This window comes from Caretta caretta, chromosome 11 (assembly GCF_965140235.1).
Source record: "Caretta caretta isolate rCarCar2 chromosome 11, rCarCar1.hap1, whole genome shotgun sequence".
Classification (NCBI taxonomy): Eukaryota; Metazoa; Chordata; order Testudines; family Cheloniidae; genus Caretta; species Caretta caretta.
Window position 1 is genome coordinate 51,910,570 of NC_134216.1, and position 21,946 is coordinate 51,932,515.

The window sequence follows — 21,946 nt, forward strand, 5'->3', positions numbered from 1 at the left end:
GCATAGAATGGAACATATAGTAAGAAGATATATATACATACAGAGAACATGAAAAGGTGGAAGTTGCCATACCAACTCTAAGAGGCTAATTAATTAAGATGAGCTATTATCATCAGGAGAAAAAAAAAACTTTTGTAGTCTAATCAAGATGGCCCATTTCAGACAGTTGACAAGAAGGTGTGAGGATACTTAACATGGGGAAATAGATTCAATTTGTGTAATGACCAAGCCACTCCCAGTCTCTGTGCAAGCCCAAGTTAATGGTATCTAGCTTGCAAATTAATTCTACTTCAGCAGTTTCTCGTTGAAGTCTGTTCTTGATGCTTTTCTATTGCAAAATTGCCACCTTTAAGTCTGTTACTGAGTGACCAGAGAGGTTGAAGTGTTCTCCTACTGGTTTTTGAATGTTATGATTCCTGATGTCTGATTTGTGTCCATTTATTCTTTTGTGTAGAGACTGTCTGGTTTGGCCAATGTACATGGCAGAGAGGCATTGCTGGCACATGATGGCATATATCACATTGGTAGATGTGCAGGTGAACGAGCCTCTGATGGCGTGGCTGATGTGATTAGGTCCTATGATGGTGCCACTTGAATAGATATGTGGACAGAGTTGGCATCGGGCTTTGTTGCAAGGATAGGTTCCTGGGTTAGTGGTTTTGTTGTGTGGTGTGTGGTTGCTGGTGAGTATTTGCTTCAGTTTGGAGGGCTGTCTGTAAGCAAGGACTGGTCTGTCTCCCAAGATCTGTGAGAGTGATGGGTCATCCTTCAGGACACCATCAGGGGCTCATTCACCTGCACATGACATTTTAATGGTGTCCCACTGTATATCCACACTAGTTTCCCGCTCTCTGGGCTTTTTTCCAGAAGTGAATACATCTGGCTCCCAGACTCTTTAAGAATACTTAACACTATGGTGGGATTTTCAACAGCACTCAACACGGGCTTAACTCTGCTCCGATTCAAGTCAATGGTGATATTCCCATCAACTTCACTGGGAACAGATAGACCAGCACTTTTGACAATCCCACCCAATATCATGGTATCTGACACTGATATTTTTCAAAAGCTACAGACGACTGATTGATCTTTGAGTTTTTTGTCAAGTACATGCAATACTCATGTACAGTTCCCCTGGCAGTGAATTCACAGCTCTGAGGTCAAAGTCATAACAAAAATCTTTAGGAGGGATATTTATTAATATCTTTAATAGCATCAACACATTCCAGAATGTATCCATAATGTTCTCCTTCCTTGAAGACACTCATCCATGGCCTAATGCCTCCTAATGCACAGCAAGTATGCACCATCTGCTTATTAATGCATGCCATGTCTTGTCTTATTGCTTAATTATACAACTCCCTACTATGTTCCCTTTACCATTACTCTACATTATTTACACTAATATAATCAGCAATATTTCCCTTTTAAAAATGTCTTTAGATGATTATATGGTTCAAATAACATAATACACAGTGTTAAGGAATGTAGAATGAAAAGTTTAGAGATTTTTGTTCAGAAAGTTACCCAATCGTTTTTTTATTAAACAATTTTTATATGTATACATATACAATTTTAGTAGGGAAAATAGGAGGTGTATATGGAATGTCACTCTCAACATGATATGTTTTTTATAAAACTGGATCCAAACAAGAACCTGAAATCAAAACCTCATCAAGATTCCAAAAGGGGGATTAAGATCAAACCTCTGGCTATGAACTCGCCTCAACAGTATTGGGTGTGTGTAAGAACTACAGCCAGAAAGGAACTCTCTTTCAGATCCAGCTCAGATACAACTCAAGACAGCAAAAATCTCACTGGAATAACCATTCTATTGAGATTTGAGTCTAAGTCTGTGGAAATCTCGTGAGAATAGCTGATCTCACAAGTTTGCTTGAGAGAGTTTGCTGAAACTGAACTGTAGTCCTATTTTTGCATCACATCCAAACCCCAAACCCTGGGCAGATCTGGATCTGAACACCATCTCCTTTGCTCATCTCAAATTACCATATCAGAGATGACATTGTTCAAAATGTCAGCTTAACAGGCTTCACGCAAAATAAGGAATGTAAAGCAGCCTTACCAGTATTGCCTTCAAAATCAACACGCGCCGTGTTGGGGCACACAGGACAGCATTCTCCTGGGGGAATCTGAGGGCTCTCACATTCTAACACATCCTGACACAGAATCTCGTCACAGAGAATGGCTCCATTATCACAGACACAAATCTGGCATGGTGAGGGCTTCCAGATATCCCTGTTCAGATACATCTGATCATTTTGAGTGCAGGCTATTTCTTCAGCATCCTCTTCTAAAAAAGAACAGAAAACACTTTTTAGGCACTTGCAAACTGCTAAACCACAGGAGGAGTGTTAACTGGGAACAGTATGTTATGGGTCCAAAAAGCACATGAGAGATGAAGCCAACAGCCCAACCATGGAGTAGAAACTAATCCTTGGGACTTTAAAATGCTAACTCTTTAACCTCTTTGAGTCATAAATTTCAAGCCAGAAGGGACCATTGGTGATCATCTACTCTGACTGCCTATATAACAGAGGACATAGAACTTCTCCCAAATAATTCTTAGAGTATATCTTTTAGAAAAATCTTTTTAAAAAATTATCAGTTATGGAGATGCCACCATGACTCTTGGTAAGTTGTTCCAGTGATTAATTACTCTCACTGTTAAAAAATTACACCTTATTTCCAGTCTGAATTTGTTTAGCTTCAACTACCAGCCATTGGATCATGTCATATCTTATCTCTGAAGAGATAATTGTTAAATATTTTTCCTCATGTAGGTACTTACAGATTATAATAAAGTTACCCCTTAATATTCCCTTTGTTAAGATAAATAGGTTAAGCTCCTTGAGTCTACCACAATGAGGCTTGTTTTCTAATGCTTTAATCATTCTTCTGGCTCTTCTCTGAACCCTCTCCAATTTATCAACAGCCTTCTTGAATTGTGGACACTAGAACGGGATACCGTATTCCAGCAGCAGCCACACCAGTGCCAAACACAGGGGTAATACCTACCTAAGATTCCTGCCTATGCATTCAAGGACTGCAATAGCCCTTTTGGCCACAGTGTCACACTTGCAGTTCATGTTCAGCTGATTATCCACCATGATCTCAAATCTTTTTCAGTCACTGTTTGCCAGGTTAGAGTCCCCCATCCTGTAAGCGTGGCCTATATTATTTGTTCCTAGATCTATTCATTTACATTTAGCCATATTAAAATGCATATTGTTTGTTTGCACGCAGTTTACTAAGAGATCCAGACAACTCCATATAGTACTAACTTGTCTTCTTCATTATTTACCATTTACCCCCAATTTTTGTGTCACTTGCAAACATGATCAGTCATGATTTTGTTTTCTTCCAGGTCATTAATAAAAATTTTAAATAGTGTAGGATCAAGAATGGATATCCAAGGGACCCCACTAGGAACACAGCCATTCGATGATTTTTCCCTCTTGACAATTACATTTTGAGATCTATCAGTTAGCCAGTTGTTAATATACTTAATGGCATGTTAATTGTAAATCTTTCTAGTTTTTTTTAATCAAAATGTCATGCAGTACCAAGTCAAATGATCTACAGAAGTCTATGTATATTAAATTAGCACTATTACCTTTATCAACCAAACTTGTAACATCAGAAAAAATACCAAGTTAGTTTGACAGGATCTATTTTCCACAAACCTGTGTTGATTGGCATTACTTATATTACCTTCCTTTAATTCTTTATTGAGTCTTGTATTGGTAACATTTTGCTATTTTACCACTTTATTTCTTGGTAAGGAAAAGGGGAGCAAGAGTCATCAAGGACTGCACAAATCAACTATAGTTTATGGCTCAACTCACAGCTGCTTTAACCTTTCAATGTCAATCTGTTGGCTTAAAAGGACTGTAAAACTGCTCTAACCATCACTGGGAAATTGCACTTAATAGCATAGAGGGACTATTGGGAGTATTACTAGGGAAAGGAGCCAGTGTAACAATATGCTGCAGCTATTCCCTGCTGCTGGGGCCACAGGCAACCAGATTCAAGTTAGGATTGCCACTGAGACAGCTGTAAGTTGGCTGAAGGGGCAAAACCTCAGAATGGGGAGCTATGAAAGTGGTGCAAATCCATGTTTGCCCTTCTCCAATCGGATCTAGTGCCAAGCTCAGCTTGGGTGCAGGATGAATCAAGCCTTTAAAACACAAGAAATGAATGGGGGCAAAATATATAGAAAAATGTTAAAGGCAAACAGGTATACAGGAAAATCTAAGACTTTCATAGTAGATAAAAATAAGGCTATCAGAAAAAAAATATCTTTTTCAACTCTGGGTTTCACAGCTCCTTTCATCCTTCCTCCTAATACTTAGAACAGTCTAGTGCTTCCCATCCACCAAAGCCTTCCCTATCCTTAAACTATTCCTTCCTTAATCCTACTCTTGAAACTCTTTCCTATACTGACCTCTACAGCATTATAATCTTCACGCCCTCCTATGACCAATTTGTTGCCTGTATTTTGTTTTTGTCTCTATAAATTCATAGTCTCACTGGGACAAGGACCTCCTTGTCCTGTTTATTTTCTAAAGTGATGAGTACATTTACAAAACTATGGGTGCAATTCTGAACAGACTTCAATGGGAGTTTTGCCACTGTCTTCAAGGGAGCCAGGTTTCCACCCTATGTATCTAAAATAGTCAATAACATTTAACTGTAAGCAAAAAGGTGTAACAATGAAAAACATTGATTCCTATTTTATGCACGTCCTTACTATTGTACATGCAGTACCTGTATAAGAAGAAATACAGTATATATATTTGAAGTTCAAAATTTTTGGTGTCTCCAGTTTTATATGGGAAAAAGGAGACAAAGGGATTGAACTAAGAGAGAAGGAAAAATATAAAAGTAAAACTGAATTCAACCACGAGCATACAGCTTTGTACACAGAGATCTTATTAAGTAAGTATTATTATTATTGCATGAAGATAAAAATTAGCAGCACAAATCATGGTGCAATTTCAGTCAAACTGTTCTCTGCATTTCTGTTAAAATTAAAGCCAGATGCAAAGAGAGAAAAACAAAACAATACATGTGAGAGACTTAGGGATTTAAAGTTTGTGCCCTTACTCAAGACATTTTATCATTGTCAAAGCTAGGAGAAATGGAACAGATGTATCATTAACTAATACCCACCAGCACTGACTTTTGCACCTTGCTAACAGAAACTGAAATCGGATTTGTGCACAGCTCAACCAGTGTTTTTAATTGGTTTATCACGTAGGCTGACAACATGACTCCAACTGTTGATGCAAATGCTTAGGAGCAAATGTTGTCACTGTGAAGTAAACACATCACTGATGTATCCTGTACAGTCCATTTCTGACACAGTGTAAACCATTTTCTACACTGTATAGTGTCCTCTGGATCGCATTCTTTTCACTTCTCCCATATGTCAGAGCATTATGTCATGCAAACAGTGTGCATGACATAATGCTCTGACATTTTGAGCCTTTTTCCCCAGATATGGTCTGGCATATGGACCACGTCTTCCTTAATGGGTTACCATTAGAACTGGTGGCCTAGTTCAGATGAGAAGATAAATGAGATTTCTAAGTCACTGAACCCAAGTCAGCATACTGTCATAACTTCAAATAAACCACACAGCAATTGCTTTGGCATACCAGAGAAGGGCCAGATTGAGACCAGCAAATGCAGAAGTTTCTCTTTCTCATACTCTATTTTTTTTTCTCTCTCTCTCTCTATCTCAGATACACACACAGAGAGCTAACTTTCTGGAAAATATAAGATGAAACACCATGCCTGTTACTCTGTACTTCTGCAGGTTTGCTGAAAAGAAAAAGACCATGGCACCATTTAGCACCATTTCATCATGTTCCCTCTTCTCTTCTCATATTTGTCCTTCATCTTGTGGCAGCAGTACTATATGAGGAGATAACGGGACATGTAATATACATCCTAAGAGAAAAATTGTTAATCTGCTTCAAATACCACCAACCTAGCAGAAAAAATTTGTTATCACCTTAGTGTCTGACTTATGCGAGAGGGAGAAACCTGAAAGAAGCAGTCATTCCAACTCTGACTCATCTCTGCTACTAAACATCACGTACACATTTTCCCATAGTTCATCATTATACTGTACTTTACTATCAGGCCTAAATTATAGTCACTTTATCCAGTCATATCCAAACTAAAGGGCAATAAGGGTTGTTATAGTCTGTCTATTCCCTAGTTTGGAAATTAACACATAGTGTTTGTTTATACAGTACAATTCATGCACTCTTTGGGTCACTGGCCTTTTTACCGTAGTGACTATTACGCAGGGTGCTGAAACTTGAAAAGCAGCTTTGGAATGTCTAGAAATGACAAAGTGATGAAATAACAGATTAACTACATTCTCTCTTCCCAACCCAAAACAGATACTGGCCCTGAGTCTCTTCTCACATACACTGGGTAACTCAACAGTAACACCATTTAAATCAACTGGGGATGAGGCACAAATCATTATGTAGATATAATAGACAAATGTACAACAGACACAATGTGTTGTATTTTAGGTAATCGTTTATCCTATGGGAGACCCATTTTTGTCTTAAAACATTATCAAAACCAAAGCCAAACAGCTAGCAATGGTTTATATATTAAAATATCATATTCAGAGACTGCATGCTGTTTTGAATCAATATCTAAAGTCATTAACTAAATGCTCTGAGATAGCTTAGTAGATTTCTAAATGCCTCTGTCTGTTATCTGCCCTGAACACTTCGTGAGCTAGATTCCCCTTCCATTGAAGTCAATGAAACTTTTGCTGTGAAAACAGAGTTGGGCCCTGTATTGTGAAACTTCAGGATTAACGCTGATATTAACAACAACAACAAAAATTCTTCAGCCACTAGGAGGCAGCCAAAACCCATCACTCACTAACAGCAATTGTCATAATAAAGATGTGTGTGCAGCAAATAAGCACAGCCGCTCCCAGTCTCAGTCATCTTACAATTGGGTTTTGATTTTCCTCCAAATGGATTTCTCTCAAGCTTTTTATTATCACATTTCTCCTCCACATCTCAGCAACAGGGGAATATTTTAAGAGAGAGAAAATGTGACAACACTTCACACTAGAGCTACCCAATTACTTGCATTTTGGAAGGCAACACCTGAAAATTTAGCTACCCATTTGCTCTCTTCACCCATATTTGGAGGTTGCTCTGCTCCTCTTTCCAAAGGATCCTATTGCAATGGAGAACATTGCTGTGTAGCACAGCAAAGCCAGGAAAGGGGATGCCTCTGCCAGTTACACATCAGCAGGGAGTTCTCTTGTCCCAAGGAAATACCCTATTGCCAGACTGTGGCCAGAATCCAACCCCTTTGTGCTGACTGAATAGCACAAACAGGTCAGAATAGCAGGACACGTCATAAGTGATGTACTTGTACTTTGATTTGCAGGGATTAGAAATTACAGCCCCTGCACGTTGCTCCTCCTCCTATATTTTTCGTCCTGTGGCTAGTTTATGAAAGGGCTGAAGCAATCTTAGCATTGCTATCTGATAGAATAAATATACTGTAGTCCCATTACATTAGTAAAGGATACCAATATACACGGCTGGTTTAGTTGTGTTTAATTCTATATTTGCTGTATTGCAGTTACAACAACAACAACAAAAAAGCTTCCAGGGTGAGAATGGAATGGCCGCCCATAATCACACGAGCACATAATCTGTTAAAAATACAAATATGGAAACTGCATATGCCTTGAAAGCACAGTAAATGAATGTTCTGATGTGGTAGTGGAATGTAATAGTGCTAAAGAGGTTATGGACTAGCAAAATGTTCCAGTTTAATGGGAATTTTCTGAAACTGGTGAATGCCCTGCACATCACTAAGTACCATGTACACTGATCCAATCTAATTAATGATGAGAGTGGACATAACTCTACCAAAATTCACATTTGCTGGAGGGAAGAGAATGTATTTTTCAAATGCATTAAGGCATTCCATCACTATTTACTGTCTTTTCCTTAAAAAACCCTGAAGTTTTCCTGAGTTTGATGTTGTGAGCTGCAGGGAATTAATCCTTGTTATTCACAAAGCAGAGATGCAGAAATAAATCATAGCGAAAAATGATATGTGCTAGCAACCATCTTGCAAATGTGCTGTATATGCCTATATACTAAATCTCAATAAATGCACAGAAGTAGCACAGTGCACACTTGATAATACTGTTGCCAATCTACTGCATTAGGGCTGCTGCAGCTCTCACTGAAATCAATGGAAAGAACCTCATTCACTTCAATAGGAGTTAGATTGAATCATAGCTATGTAGTTATCAACAAGCAGCTAGTTGAGCTGTATTCTGAATTCATTTTACACAGAATCTCTGTCACCTTACTTTTTAACTTTCAGACATTTCAGTTTGAGGTTCAGTTCATGTCCCAGTTGGCCTCAGGTGGAGTGACTAGACATTTACAGTGCAAGGATGCAGATGAAATCCAAATTTCACACAATCTGGCCACAATTTCATTATAACTACTGTCATTGCACTTTATCATTTTGTTACACATTAGACATTATCATCACTCCTGGAAGATCCGAGCTCTCTGAAAGGCTTGAAATTCCATTTTAATCCTTCTGCCTATTCAAAAACTAAAGTAGGGAGGGAGTGTGGAACCATGATGTGACACACAAACATCGCTGAAGACCAGAATCCAAAAGGTTAGTTCTCTATGGAAAAGTCCTACAGAATTTAATAGACAATTATAATTAGCAAGATCCCTGGCTGGTGTAAATTAGGATACCCCCATTGAAGTCAATTGATCTATGCTGATTTATACCAGCAGTGGGTCTGGCCAAACATTTATCTTAGTACTTTTTAAAACATGTCCTATAGAATTTAATAAAGAATTATATCCCTGCTATAGAATTCTACAGGATAGTTAGAAAAACCTAGAGTAAGGATATGATGTTCTTTATAAAATGTAACAGGGTTGTAGAGTAATTTCTATACAACCCTACAACTCTCATCCCTGTTAAATTCCACAGGTTTTCCATATGGGATTTTTGGTGGATCATTCAGATGTGGAGATGTGATGTCAATATACTACTGTCCTTGTTTTAGAGGGATAAGAGCTTTCCCAAATCAGGTATTTTAAAAACAAATGTAATTTTAGGGCTGGGGGAAATATGGACTGTATGTATATTCATGCACTGCCCATTGCCAGAGCACTGACCACAATAATAATCATTAAAATAGGCAGGATAAAAATAGTCTCTCAATAAGACACTGAATTAATAGGCTGCAGGAGCTACCTTAAGAGTTAACTAAAGGTCTTGCATTGTGCCTGGAAGTTTACCAACCTCAGATTCTAGTAGGCCTTAGGGGGAGGGAGCTCCAGGTATGAAGTTCATCAACTGAGAACCTCCAGCCCTAGACAAAGATACTCCAGGAGTAGAAAGCAAGAGCAACCAAGCAGACTGTGCACTCCACAAGAGGTTGAAGAGGAAAAGGTAATCTCCCAGGTGAATAGTTCCTAGGATCAGATTTGCCAGCTGTGGGATTGTCCCTTAAAGACTGTTGTGCCAATATCTCTATTGCCAATAGTATTTGTATTACTGTAGCATCTAAGAGTCCTAGTCATGAACAAAGACCCCTTTAGCATCATAAATTGTTCCAGATTTAGCTGCACAGGGGACAATAAAAGGAAGAATGACATGTCGGATACTGTTAGACTCATTTGATGGAATTCTAATTTCATATTTTATGTATGCTCCCATGGCTTCCTTAAGCAGAAGGAAACAGTATTACCTTACATTTTGGCTATTTTCTGTTCTGTTCGTGTTCCCAGTACCCCAGATACACACAGCAGCTATCATGATGGCTCCATACTTGTGATAGTAGAAATCAGACTTGTTTTTTTATGGCTAATGTTAGTGTCATGTGCAAGGCAGCCAAAAGTAAGTTTTCAATATCAGTGTTCAGCTCATGCTGGTTATGGTGGCAGGAGATACAGTATAAACACATGTGGGGGCCATTTAGGGATCTGGGGCAAAAATTGGGGATTGGTCCTGCTTTGAGCAGGGGATTGGACTAGATGACCTCCTGAGGTCCCTTCCAACCCTGATATTCTATGATTCTATGACACCTTCCAGAACAAAAGATTTTTGGAGGCCTCAGGTATGGCAAGTAACTCCTGATGTCATCTCTTATACAAATGGCCCAATTCATTCCTAGCTTCTAATGATTTACTGTACATAAATATTAACACCATCATTGCTGAGCTAATGATCACAAGATTAAATCTCACCTGAGAGAGACCCCATCTTATGGCTCTCTGTGAGGATGGGGAAGGGAATTATGTAGCAATCCAAAGGTCGGGTGGGTAAGGGAGTCAGTTGAAGTCAGAAGCACGAAGTGTGCTGCAGTTGCAAGTTTAAGAGTGTGATGGAGTGGGAATGAGGAGAAGGGAGAACGGGAGCAGCGGCTGGCAGGAAGTGAAGGCTTGGTTGGAGGTAGGGAGCACAGCTACAAATATGGAGACATTTGTATTCTTCCCTCATCCCCTTTTTTCCTAAACCCACTTACCATCACAGGCTATGGGTTTTCCCTTTTTTTCCATGGCAAAAGCCAAGATATTCATCATAGACCTAGATGCACAGTTGCAACATCACAAAAAAGAACCAAATCAGAGTCAACCATTTGGTGCCCAAAGCCACACTCCTAACCACTCCCTTCTTTCAGGTAGTAACTAGTTTATCCCTAGGTTCTTCCACCAGAATAGCTGATATTTTATCATTTTTCACCACTCACTCATGGGATGGAAGCCTTTGCTGATAGACTTGTTAGGAGCAGGCAAACTCATCTAATCCTTTTCGGGCCTGTGCAGTTTGACAACACTTCCTTCAACCCTTTCTCTTCATGCTGTGACACGGACGCTACTCCATTATCAAGGAAGGATGTAGAGTGAGGCTTGTTCAATTTTATGTGTGCATGCATGCATATGTGTGTGCATATTAACTAGCCAAATACTGCAGCCACTGCTCATGTGAATAGCTCCAGACAATTACAGGGCCAAGCCACCTGCTTACAAAATGGGAAATGGTACAATAATTATTTTCAAATGTATAAGACTGTGTTTCACATGGGGAATGTTTAATGTTCAGAGATGTGTGTATTATACCATTTGATTTTCTCAGGGAAGAGTTTGATCATTTAGTTAACTCTAGAATGGAATTTGGAGTTCTCTTATAAATAACTTGTGTGAGAACACACAAGACTCAAAACCAGCAATTCAACAGTGAACTTACATAGATAGACTGGAGTAAACATTAGGATGTGTTTAGTGCTGGCCTAATTCTGCTCTCAGTAGAAGCAGAGTTAGGCCAATACTCAGCGCTGCTGAAAATCCCATCCTTAATTTTCATAGGACAACTGTTGTAATACATGGATTTTCTTTAAAATTGAAACTGGTTTTTAGTAGAACTAAACACATTATAACTACTTTTAAGATGACAAGTTATGTTTAATTTTAGAATCACTACTGATATGGTAAAACACAATTGCAGAAATTCTTAAGATTCTTGTTGGTTAATTTGTATTTATTAAAATATCAACACTGCAATCAGAAAGGAAAACAGAAAAGGTTGTAGCAAGTCAAATTCATCAAATAGCTAGGCTACCAAAAATGTAGCATTCTCTTTCCCTAATTAAATATACATATAGGGGTCTAAAGGCCACAGTGAGTAGACAGACAGCTAGGGTAAGTGACTGTCAAAAACTAGAAGATAGGGGTTGTTGCTCTTGATTTTGGTTGGTTTGTTTATGGCTGGAAGCCAGTACCAATCCATGTAATACTATCCTGCATTATCTTCCTCACTGTGAGATAATTTCATTTAATAAAAAATATCAGGAGATAAAGTGGAAGGAATGAAAACTGTTAAATTGTGACCAAAAGGCTGAAAGCAAGTGTGTTTCAGGTGCTATAAAGTGTTCCTTTGTACCTTTTCTGTACTGCTCAATCCTACCTTATGTTTTGTCTTTCACGACTTTTTCTGCTTAAAATTGCCTGTCTGCTTTGCAGTTCAGCATTCTATGAGATCCACCACATTTTTAATTCTTTCTGAGCACTGCTATCATTCTTTCCAGATACCACAAGTCAACAAATGCACTATAGTAGAGAATTTTCTTATGAAGAAATTAGAACAATGTGGAAAAAATCCCATTTTTCAGATAAGAAGGGAAGCTAAGGCCATTCAGCATGACTGTCATCTGTGGTGACTGGTCACATGGATGTCCAAACTATTTGGTTTATTGCATCAGCTAAACGATAGAGAGAGAAATGATTGAGGGGACTTATTGTATTATGCTTCCTTCTGAAAGCCAAAACTCCAGAACATGGTGTTATTGGGGATTCTGTCCAAACTGCTGTTAAGAAGTCTTATTAATCTTACAAGGACCATAAGGAAACTTGCCTAACATGTTTAAATCTGCAAAGTCTAAAATAGTAACCCTATATAGTGAACATGTGATGCTCTTCTACTGTCTGCTTTGGAATACCCGCCTGGAGTCTGTTAATGTATTTGATTTTGGTTTCTCCAAAGACCAATCTTAGACTGCTGTACATCTGCAAAAAATAATACATTTTGGCTGTGAGGAAAGTTCTCTAAACAGGGCTTCCTGTGCCAGTATCAGAGAGACATAGTTTCCACTCCCAATCCATTTGGATGCCTGCATTAAATCTACCAGCAATCTGCAAATGGCCAGTCTGCTATTCCAATCAGCAATTTGCAAGCCTGGCCTCACCAGCAACATGCTGGACAGTATGAATTACATTATTTCACTGGAGCGACAAACCTTTATGCCACCATGACAGGGCTACATGTTGCAAAGCAGTGCGGACGTCTTATGCTATTTTAAATTTTTGTCACCTTATGTCAAATTTAATATCTTACCAAAATCCTTCACCCTTGCTTATGTGTCCTCTCCCTAGCTCCACCCAACACACAACAAGTAGTGTCAGGCTTTATGAGTTCCTATATGTCAGTATGATGTCATATGATCTTGTTTGGTTATATTTTATAGCATCAGCAATTATAGTCTATGTCAATTAAAACAGACAAAAAAGAGCATCCTGAATTCCCACCTTACGATACACAATGATGAAAGGATCTGGGAGATTTTACAGGAGAACTGTTTATTCTAATCTTACCTAAATCATATTTCACTCTAATGCTCTAAGAAATCTAACTGGCTACATCACAAGGTTCACTTGCCCATTAACACTTTAAAGTGTGTGCTTAATAAAAAAAAAAAAAGCATATTTTCCTGAATATCTAATTTAAAAAAGTATGCCAGGCCTGTAATGTGTTTCAAGGAATAGAATATTATATATGGTCCACTGTGCTTAACTTCCCTACAGTCAGATAAGAGAGTGAAACTCTGTCTGTAGTGATTCTCTGCTGACATTGAAGCTGTTCTGTGAAAACGCTACTTCTCAGTGGGGTAAATCCTGCACCCAACATTCAGCCTGAGTAGCCAAATAGTGTATTAGGCAGAAACTAGGGAGAGAGTGAGGTAAGAAATCCTCCTCTGCCCCAGAGTCATAGAGCAACATGCTGGTTGAAGAAGGCTCCAAAGCCCATTATGGGCTCTTCCAACCCAAGGACGGGTGGGGAGATTCATGCACCAGCTCCACTTTGACCCTGTCTCCTATACGTCCCCGCCCATCCCATGTGCACTGCCATCATATTGGGCACCCTGTGGGGTTGAGCTCAGCACCATTCAGGGGATGTACAGCCCCCTCACAATCTCCATGCACTTATGAAGCGGAACCTCACAAGGGCATCTCCACTGTCATGGCTGTAGGGGTAGGATAAGACCTAAGGAGGAAGGGGGAGGTTCCACTGTTCCCTGAGAACACATGAATAGATATTGTTTAAATCAGTAGGTGCAAAAGAACAGTAACATTTTATATCCCGGTTGGTAGTTGCATGTGAGTAAGATGGATTGTTTGAAGTTGCTGATGATTTTGTACCTTATTGTTTTGTAAAATGTCTTTGTATGCAGTCACTGCACCAGCTCCTCAGCTGAAGTCAGTGGAATTATGTCAATTTACACCCACTGGGAAACTAGCCCACTATGTTTCTGGGTTTCTTGTACTCTACATCTTCAATAAATCTGTGTGCGCCATAGGTACAGTAGTAATAGTCATCCTTATTCAGTCTCATTTTCTGAAGGTCAAGGAATCTCTACAGGCTCTTTAATGCCCTAGTTTTAATCTATCAATTGGAGTGGTTTAGATCTTGCTTGCTCCCTGCCTCTTATTCTTTCTCATTTTAGCACTTTACAGTGACAGCAGCAGTGAATGGCACCATTTTATCCTCATTCGCTGGGAATATCAGCTGGGATCCCATCACTGCTTCTAACACTGGTCCAGAATAACCATTGCTTATTCCTTCCTTTATAATACAGACTCCTGTGACACAGCAACATACTCTTTGAATTTATGTACTTCCCTTTGGCTCTTTTGCACACAGATGACACCTCTGGCACCCTGCCATGCTCAGCTCATGGTTGAGAGAAGTTCCAGAGTTCCACCGCAGGAACCAAAGACACCCACTGTCTCCAAGTGTAAAGGAGCAGGCTACAAAGGGCTGTGGTATTCCAGTACAAAAGAGGGGAACTTCACAATAGCACAAACCCAGAACATCCTATTTTATCAGATAAACAGATAACAACTACAACTGATACTGAACAGAGAACAGTTCTGGAGAAAGACTAAGGTTTCAGCACTCGAGTCTCATCTTCAGAGCCAAAGATATCCATTAACTTGATATGGCAAAACCTTTTGTTTCCTGCATAGGAAATAAACCGCAACACAATCACTAACACCAATAAGTGTCAAACATTTATGTCATGTAAGTAATTGCTATAAAGCAACTGAAGGATAATAAATCAAGCAGAAGCTACAGGGACACATTTCCAGCTATGCTGGGGAAGGTTTATACCACTCCACAGGTATAAATCTGTCCTAAAGCTGCTTTAACTGCCCACTCCTTTTCCTTTAACTACCCACTCCCTAGTGTTATGCTCCTTGCTTCACCACACTCCCTGCAGCTGATTTAGAGCATCCCTATAACTCGGTGATCCCTCTCTACCCCTTGGGTCATTGGCAGCTAGCACAGCTCAGAGTAGCTGTCATGCCCAACGCAGGTCAGCCCAGGATCAGGGGAGTGCAACCCCTGTATTCTACCTCCTGAGATGGAGAGGATGCTTCTCAGCCACAGGTCAGGATCTGGTCCACAGTATTTTAAAAGAACCAGTCATCACCTTTGAACCAAACACATAACCAGTTGCATCTGAACACAATTCTTGCTTTATGTTCATCCTAATTTAATCAGTAAATATTCGTAAAGGGGGAACCATTAACTGAGGAGTCACAGCTGAACAACAGCACGTATCAGAGGAAGGAAGAATGGGGAGGACATAAAAGGTTGGTTTATAGGCCTCTTGTGTGACTTGCTGCTTTGTATCTGCAGCAGCACATGGGGTTTTTAGAGCTTTGACTGTTGAGAGCACCCGTGTTAATAAAATATTGTTCTATAAATATTTTCCAGTAGGCATTAAATATATTTGTAAGGCAGGAAATTTACATTTGCCTAACCCCAAATATCCATTCGCTTTCTCTTAGGAAACACTTGAAGCCTGTGTTTCAGTAGATAGGACAATTTTTTTTTAAAGAATTACCGGCAGATTGGTTTAGTCAGAGCACAAAAGCATGTGTTAACGCAGAATGACACCACCTGGGCTGAACATTCTCAAGGTGCTTCGGACAAAACATTTAAAGTGCACATGACTGAACATATTTCAAGTTGAAGAAGCTAGGCCTGCTACTGTCTACTAGCTCATTCATTCCAGGATCCAAAATGCTGAATTACTCAAAATAAATGGGACTTTTGCCAATATCTGATGGCGTAAGGGTTTTTTTTTAGATCTTGCAAGTGTCTGACAGTGAATCCGTATAAACAGAGCTATTTGTTTACATTAACGATCATAGAATCATAGAATCATAGAATATCAGGGTTGGAAGGGACCTCAGGAGGTCATCTAGTCCAACCCCCTGCTCAAAAGCAGGACCAATCCCCAATTAAATCATCCCAGCCAGGGCTTTGTCAAGCCTGACCTTAAAAACTTCTAAGGAAGGAGATTCCACCACCTCCCTAGGCAACGCATTCCAGTGTTTCACCACCCTCCTAGTGAAAAAGTTTTTCCTAATATCCAACCTAAACCTCCCCCACTGCAACTTGAGACCATTACTCCTTGTCCTGTCATCTTCTACCACTGAGAATAGTCTAGAACCATCCTCTCTGGAACCACCTCTCAGGTAGTTGAAAGCAGCTATCAAATCCCCCCTCATTCTTCTCTTCTGCAGACTAAACAATCCCAGTTCCCTCAGCCTTTCCTCATAAGTCATGTGTTCCAGACCCCTAATCATTTTTGTTGCCCTTCGCTGGACTCTTTCCAATTTATCCACATCCTTCTTGTAGTGTGGGGCCCAAAACTGGACACAGTACTCCAGATGAGGCCTCACCAATGTGGAATAGAGGGGGACGATCACGTCCCTCGATCTGCTCGCTATGCCCCTACTTATACATCCCAAAATGCCATTGGCCTTCTTGGCAACAAGGGCACACTGCTGACTCATATCCAGCTTCTCGTCCACTGTCACCCCTACGTCCTTTTCCGCAGAACTGCTGCCTAGCCATTCAGTCCCTAGTCTGTAGCTGTGCATTGGGTTCTTCCGTCCTAAGTGCAGGACCCTGCACTTATCCTTATTCAACCTCATCAGATTTCTTTTGGCCCAATCCTCCAATTTGTCTAGGTCCCTCTGTATCCTATCCCTGCCCTCCAGCATATCTACCACTCCTCCCAGTTTAGTATCATCCGCAAATTTGCTGAGAGTGCAATCCACACCATCCTCCAGATCATTTATGAAGATATTGAACAAAACCGGCCCCAGGACCGACCCCTGGGGCACTCCACTTGACACCGGCTGCCAACTAGACATGGAGCCATTGATCGCTACCCGTTGAGCCCGACAATCTAGCCAACTTTCTACCCACCTTATAGTGCATTCATCCAGCCCATACTTCTTTAACTTGCTGACAAGAGTACTGTGGGAGACAGTGTCAAAAGCTTTGCTAAAGTCAAGAAACAATACATCCACTGCTTTCCCTTCATCCTCAGAACCAGTAATCTCATCATAGAAGGTGATTAGATTAGTCAGGCATGACCTTCCCTTGGTGAATCCATGCTGACTGTTCCTGATCACTTTCCTCTCATGTAAGTGCTTCAGGATTGATTCTTTGAGGACCTGCTCCATGATTTTTCCGGGGACTGAAGTGAGGCTGACTGGCCTGTAGTTCCCAGGATCCTCCTTCTTCCCTTTTTTAAAGATTGGCACTACGTTAGCCTTTTTCCAGTCATCCGGGACTTCCCCCGTTCGCCACGAGTTTTCAAAGATAATGGCCAATGGCTCTGCAATCACAGCCGCCAATTCCTTTAGCACTCTCGGATGCAACTCGTCCGGCTCCATGGACTTGTGCACGTCCAGCTTTTCTAAATAGTCCCTAACCACCTCTTTCTCCACAGAGGGCTGGCCATCTATTCCCCATGTTGTGATGCCCAGCACAGCAGTCTGGGAGCTGACCTTGTTAGTGAAGACAGAGGCAAAAAAAGCATTGAGTACATTAGCTTTTTCCACATCCTCTGTCACTAGGTTGCCTCTGTCATTCATTAAGGGGCCCACACTTTCCTTGTCTTTCTTCTTGTTGCCAACATACCTGAAGAAACCCTTCTTGTTACTCTTAACATCTCTCGCTAGCTGCAGCTCCAGATGCAATTTAGCCCTCCTGATTTCATTCCTACATGCCCGAGCAATATTTTTATATTCTTCCCTGGTCATATGTCCAACCTTCCACTTCTTGTAAGCTTCTTTTTTATGTTTAAGATCCGCTAGGATTTCACCGTTAAGCCAAGCTGGTCGCCTGCCATATTTACTATTCTTTCGACACATCGGGATGGTTTGTCCCTGTAACCTCAACAGGGATTCCTTGAAATACAGCCAGCTCTCCTGGACTCCTTTCCCCTTCATGTTAGTCCCCCAGGGGATCCTACCCATCCGTTCCTTGAGGGAGTCGAAGTCTGCTTTCCTGAAGTCCCGGGTCCGTATCCTGCTGCTTACCTTTCTTCCCTGTGTCAGGATCCTGAACTCAACCAACTCATGGTCACTGCCTCCCAGATTCCCATCCACTTTTGCTTCCCCTACTAATTCTTCCCAGTTTGTGAGCAGCAGGTCAAGGAAAGCTCCCCCCCTTGTTGGCTCCTCTAGCACTTGCACCAGGAAATTGCCCCCTACGCTTCCAAAAACTTCCTGGATTGTCTATGCACCACTGTATTGCTCTCCCAGCAGATATCAGGAAAATTAAAGTCACCCATGAGAACCAGGGCGTGCGATCTAGTAGTTTCTGCGAGCTGCCGGAAGAAAGCCTCATCCACCTCATCCCCCTGGTCCAGTGGTCTATAGCAGACTCCCACTACACTACACTACCACTACATCACTCTTGTTGCTCACACTTCTAAACTTAATCCAGAGACACTCAGGTTTTTCTGCAGTTTCGTACCGGAGCTCTGAGCAGTCATACTGCTCCCTTACATACAGTGCTACTCCCCCACCTTTTCTGCCCTGCCTGTCCTTCCTGAACAGTTTATAACCATCCATGACAGTACTCCAGTCATGTGAGTTATCCCACCAAGTCTCTGTACGATACACATGACAAGGAACCATAAAGCTCACCAAAATACCCTGCTTAAATGCAAAATGTTTCACCTGAAATTAAATTCCTAACTAAGCAACTTTAAACATTTTTTTCCCAGATCCTCAGTAAATCAGTATAGCTGCATTGATTTCAAAGGAGTTACGCCAGTCGACAGCAGCTGAGGATCTGCTCTCCTGTTCTCACATGTTTTATGATATTCCTAGAAATCTGTTTGATAAAATAACTACTTTGCACTATAAAAGAACAGAATTTTCCTCCCTCCCTCTGCTTTGAAGGCAGGGACATGGTTTCTCAGGAATTCTAAGAGGAACTGATAGAGAAAATCTGTTTGCTGCCTTCTCTGGTACCTTCATTCTGTACACATCAAAGTTCAACAAAACCTACCATTACACTCAGCCTTTTCAAGAAAGCATTTCCACATAGTGGGTTACAAAGTAGGTTCATGTAATCTCCTTAATGCAGACTCCTTTGACCAAGATTTCCCCCCCCCCCAAAAAAATAAGGGCTCATAATTAGAAAGAAACTTCAATTCAATAATTAGAAAGGTTTTGATTCCAACATTTTCAGCATTTCAGGCTGAAGAGAAATCCGCTCAGATGTTTGGGAGGAGTAGGAAGGCATTGTTTTGGCTTTAGGGGGAAAGTTGAATACATAATGTGCTGACTGTAGAGCTAAACTACTCATCCAGTGAAATTCTGTGCCTCTGAGTAATAAAAAAAAGAACGACAAACAAGAAACTGCAACACTGCCAGCAATAAAGACTACTCCCATCTGCCTTTACCATACTTAGATAAGTCAATCGGCAAATTCTGGTGTCAAGATGACATGGAGAAGGCTTTTGGCAGCCCATTGGAAACTCCTTGCTGCAGTAATGAAAGTTGTAAAGGAGAAGCTTGGTTTTTAATTTAATGTAAAATAAATCAGGTGTGTGTGTGTGTGTTGTGAGAGAGAGAGAGAGAGCGAGAGAGAGATTTGGGTGGGGCTCACAACCAAGGGCTTTTTCTGTTATTGCAAGATGCATGGTAGGAGAAATTTGAAATTCTTTGTACACTACAATTAAAACTCAAAATACAATGTAAAAGTGCACTAAGGCCTCAATCTTGCATGGAGTAGCTTTGGAATGTTGCCTGTAGGAGAGCAAAGTAAAAGTGATGAACAGGACCCAGGGCAATCCTCTCCAATACTGCATTACTGAGAACACATCTGCTGTCAGGCAGGAGTAAAGCCTAAAAATCTTTAAGTGGTAAGTGCTGGGAACCCTCGACTCCTATTAAATGTAATGGGAGCCAAGGGCACTCAGAACTGCTCAGAATCCTTAGAGGTTTTTAAGGCCCGGTTTGACAAAGCCCTGGCTGGGATAATTTAGTTGGTGTTGGTCCTGCTTTGAGTGGGGGATTGAACTAGATGACCTCCTGAGGTCTCTTCCAACCCTAATATGATTCTATAATTCTAATAGGCTTCAGGAATACCTTTTTAGCATGATTAATTACCTTGGGCAAGCTACTTTCTGTCCTGTAAAACGGGGGGCAGGGGGAGATAACAATTTCTTGCCTCTGTAAGGAGCTTAGAGACATAGGTAAATGTTAGGTATTAATACATTATTATTAGTTGTTGATGGAAAGAGCCATATGCCTTCTATGAGTCTCAACCAATTTTCCCCCATGAGGTGATGAGTATGCAGGGGAGGAATTTTTTCCCTCCATGGTGAAAGGTGACTGAAGGTGAAAGTAGCCCAGTCTAAAAAACTTGCAGCCTGGAATTCCCAGTCTGTCTTAAATTGGGGCCTTCCATTGAGCAAACCAATGTAATTTCATCCTTAAAACAGCAGGAATGAGGCCAACTCTCAGAACGAATATTCTTTTTCCCCTCCTCTCCTTTATTTCCCCCGGAGTGGTGAATGACACCAAAATGCACTCAAGCACATTTACATACTTTCCCACTAAGCTTAGGGAAGCAGCTGATACTAGATTTCTTATTTCACTTGTATCTACTCTCCTGGACAAAGTACCGTTATTATTATACTGTTGATTCTATTTGAAGCCAAGGTTAGGCATCATAAGAAATTGACTGGGAACACAGAAACTCCAGGAGACAGAGAATCTCCAGATATGCAATGTCTGTTATCCTGTCCTGCATTTGAGTAAAGTCATCATCATTTTAATTTGCTTCCTGGTACTCTCTCATCATGCCCAGCTCCCACTGAAATGGACACTCAATTCCTATTGAAATGGGCTCTTAGCTCTCTTAGGCTCCTTTAAGATCCGAGCCCTAGAGTTCAACTGAATACTAACCGGAAAATATTTCCCAAGGAGTAAAAAGGAGCAGCCTGGTCAATCCAATATAAGGATTAGTGATGAGCATAAAACCAGGACAGTGAATAAAAAAAGAGAGTCAGCAAGAAAGGAATCTGATCCCCCCAAGTCATTTAGATGCACAAGGTTGACAAATGTTCCGCAACAAACACATACCAATCATTATTTTGCTCTCCTTCAGGATTACAGTTTCTGGGACAACAGGAAATTGAAAGCTTTTCTGCAGGCTATCCAGCTCTGGGTCTTGGATGTGGCTATGCACTTTGGGGATGGGACATTATGATCTTCTACACTATTTAAAACATATAGTCCACACTAAGAAGGCTTTGTATGAATTAAAATTCAAGCAAAGATATGCACTTTAAAACAAACCAGTAGTTATCACCTCCAGCTATTGTCTGCTTTGAACCTCATCTATTCTGTTTTCCTGAGTTTTTCCTCTGAAGACTACATGATCTCTTTTAGTATCTTTAATTTTCTCCTTGCATTGTTTCTTTGACTCAAGCCTTTAAAAACCACAAGAATCATGCAGCTAAAACTGCAAGAACATTGCTTCTTCACTGCCAAACCGTACAAATGCTCTCTGTGTAGGCTCAGAAGCTTGTCTCTTTCACCAACAGAAGATGGTCCAATAAAAGACATCCCCTCCTCCACTCCTTGCTTCTCTAATACCCTGGGGCCCTCATGGCTATAACAACACTGCAAACACAATTTTCCAAAAGTTAACCCTGACAACTCACCCAGAGTGGAATTATGAACAGCGACCAGGTGTCCATAGACAAAACAAA

The 21,946-nt window shown here is 40.6% G+C and overlaps 1 protein-coding gene across 1 annotated transcript in view; it reads right to left on the reverse strand.

Annotated features, from left to right (window-relative positions):
* Positions 1 to 21,946, reverse strand: part of COL5A2 (collagen type V alpha 2 chain) — a 167,606-nt gene that overhangs the window by 86,602 nt on the left and 59,058 nt on the right. Inside the window, exon 2 of the mRNA XM_075118014.1 lies at positions 2,084 to 2,311. Coding sequence (XP_074974115.1) covers positions 2,084 to 2,311 — 228 coding nt within the window. The remainder of the gene's footprint in view (positions 1 to 2,083; positions 2,312 to 21,946) is intronic.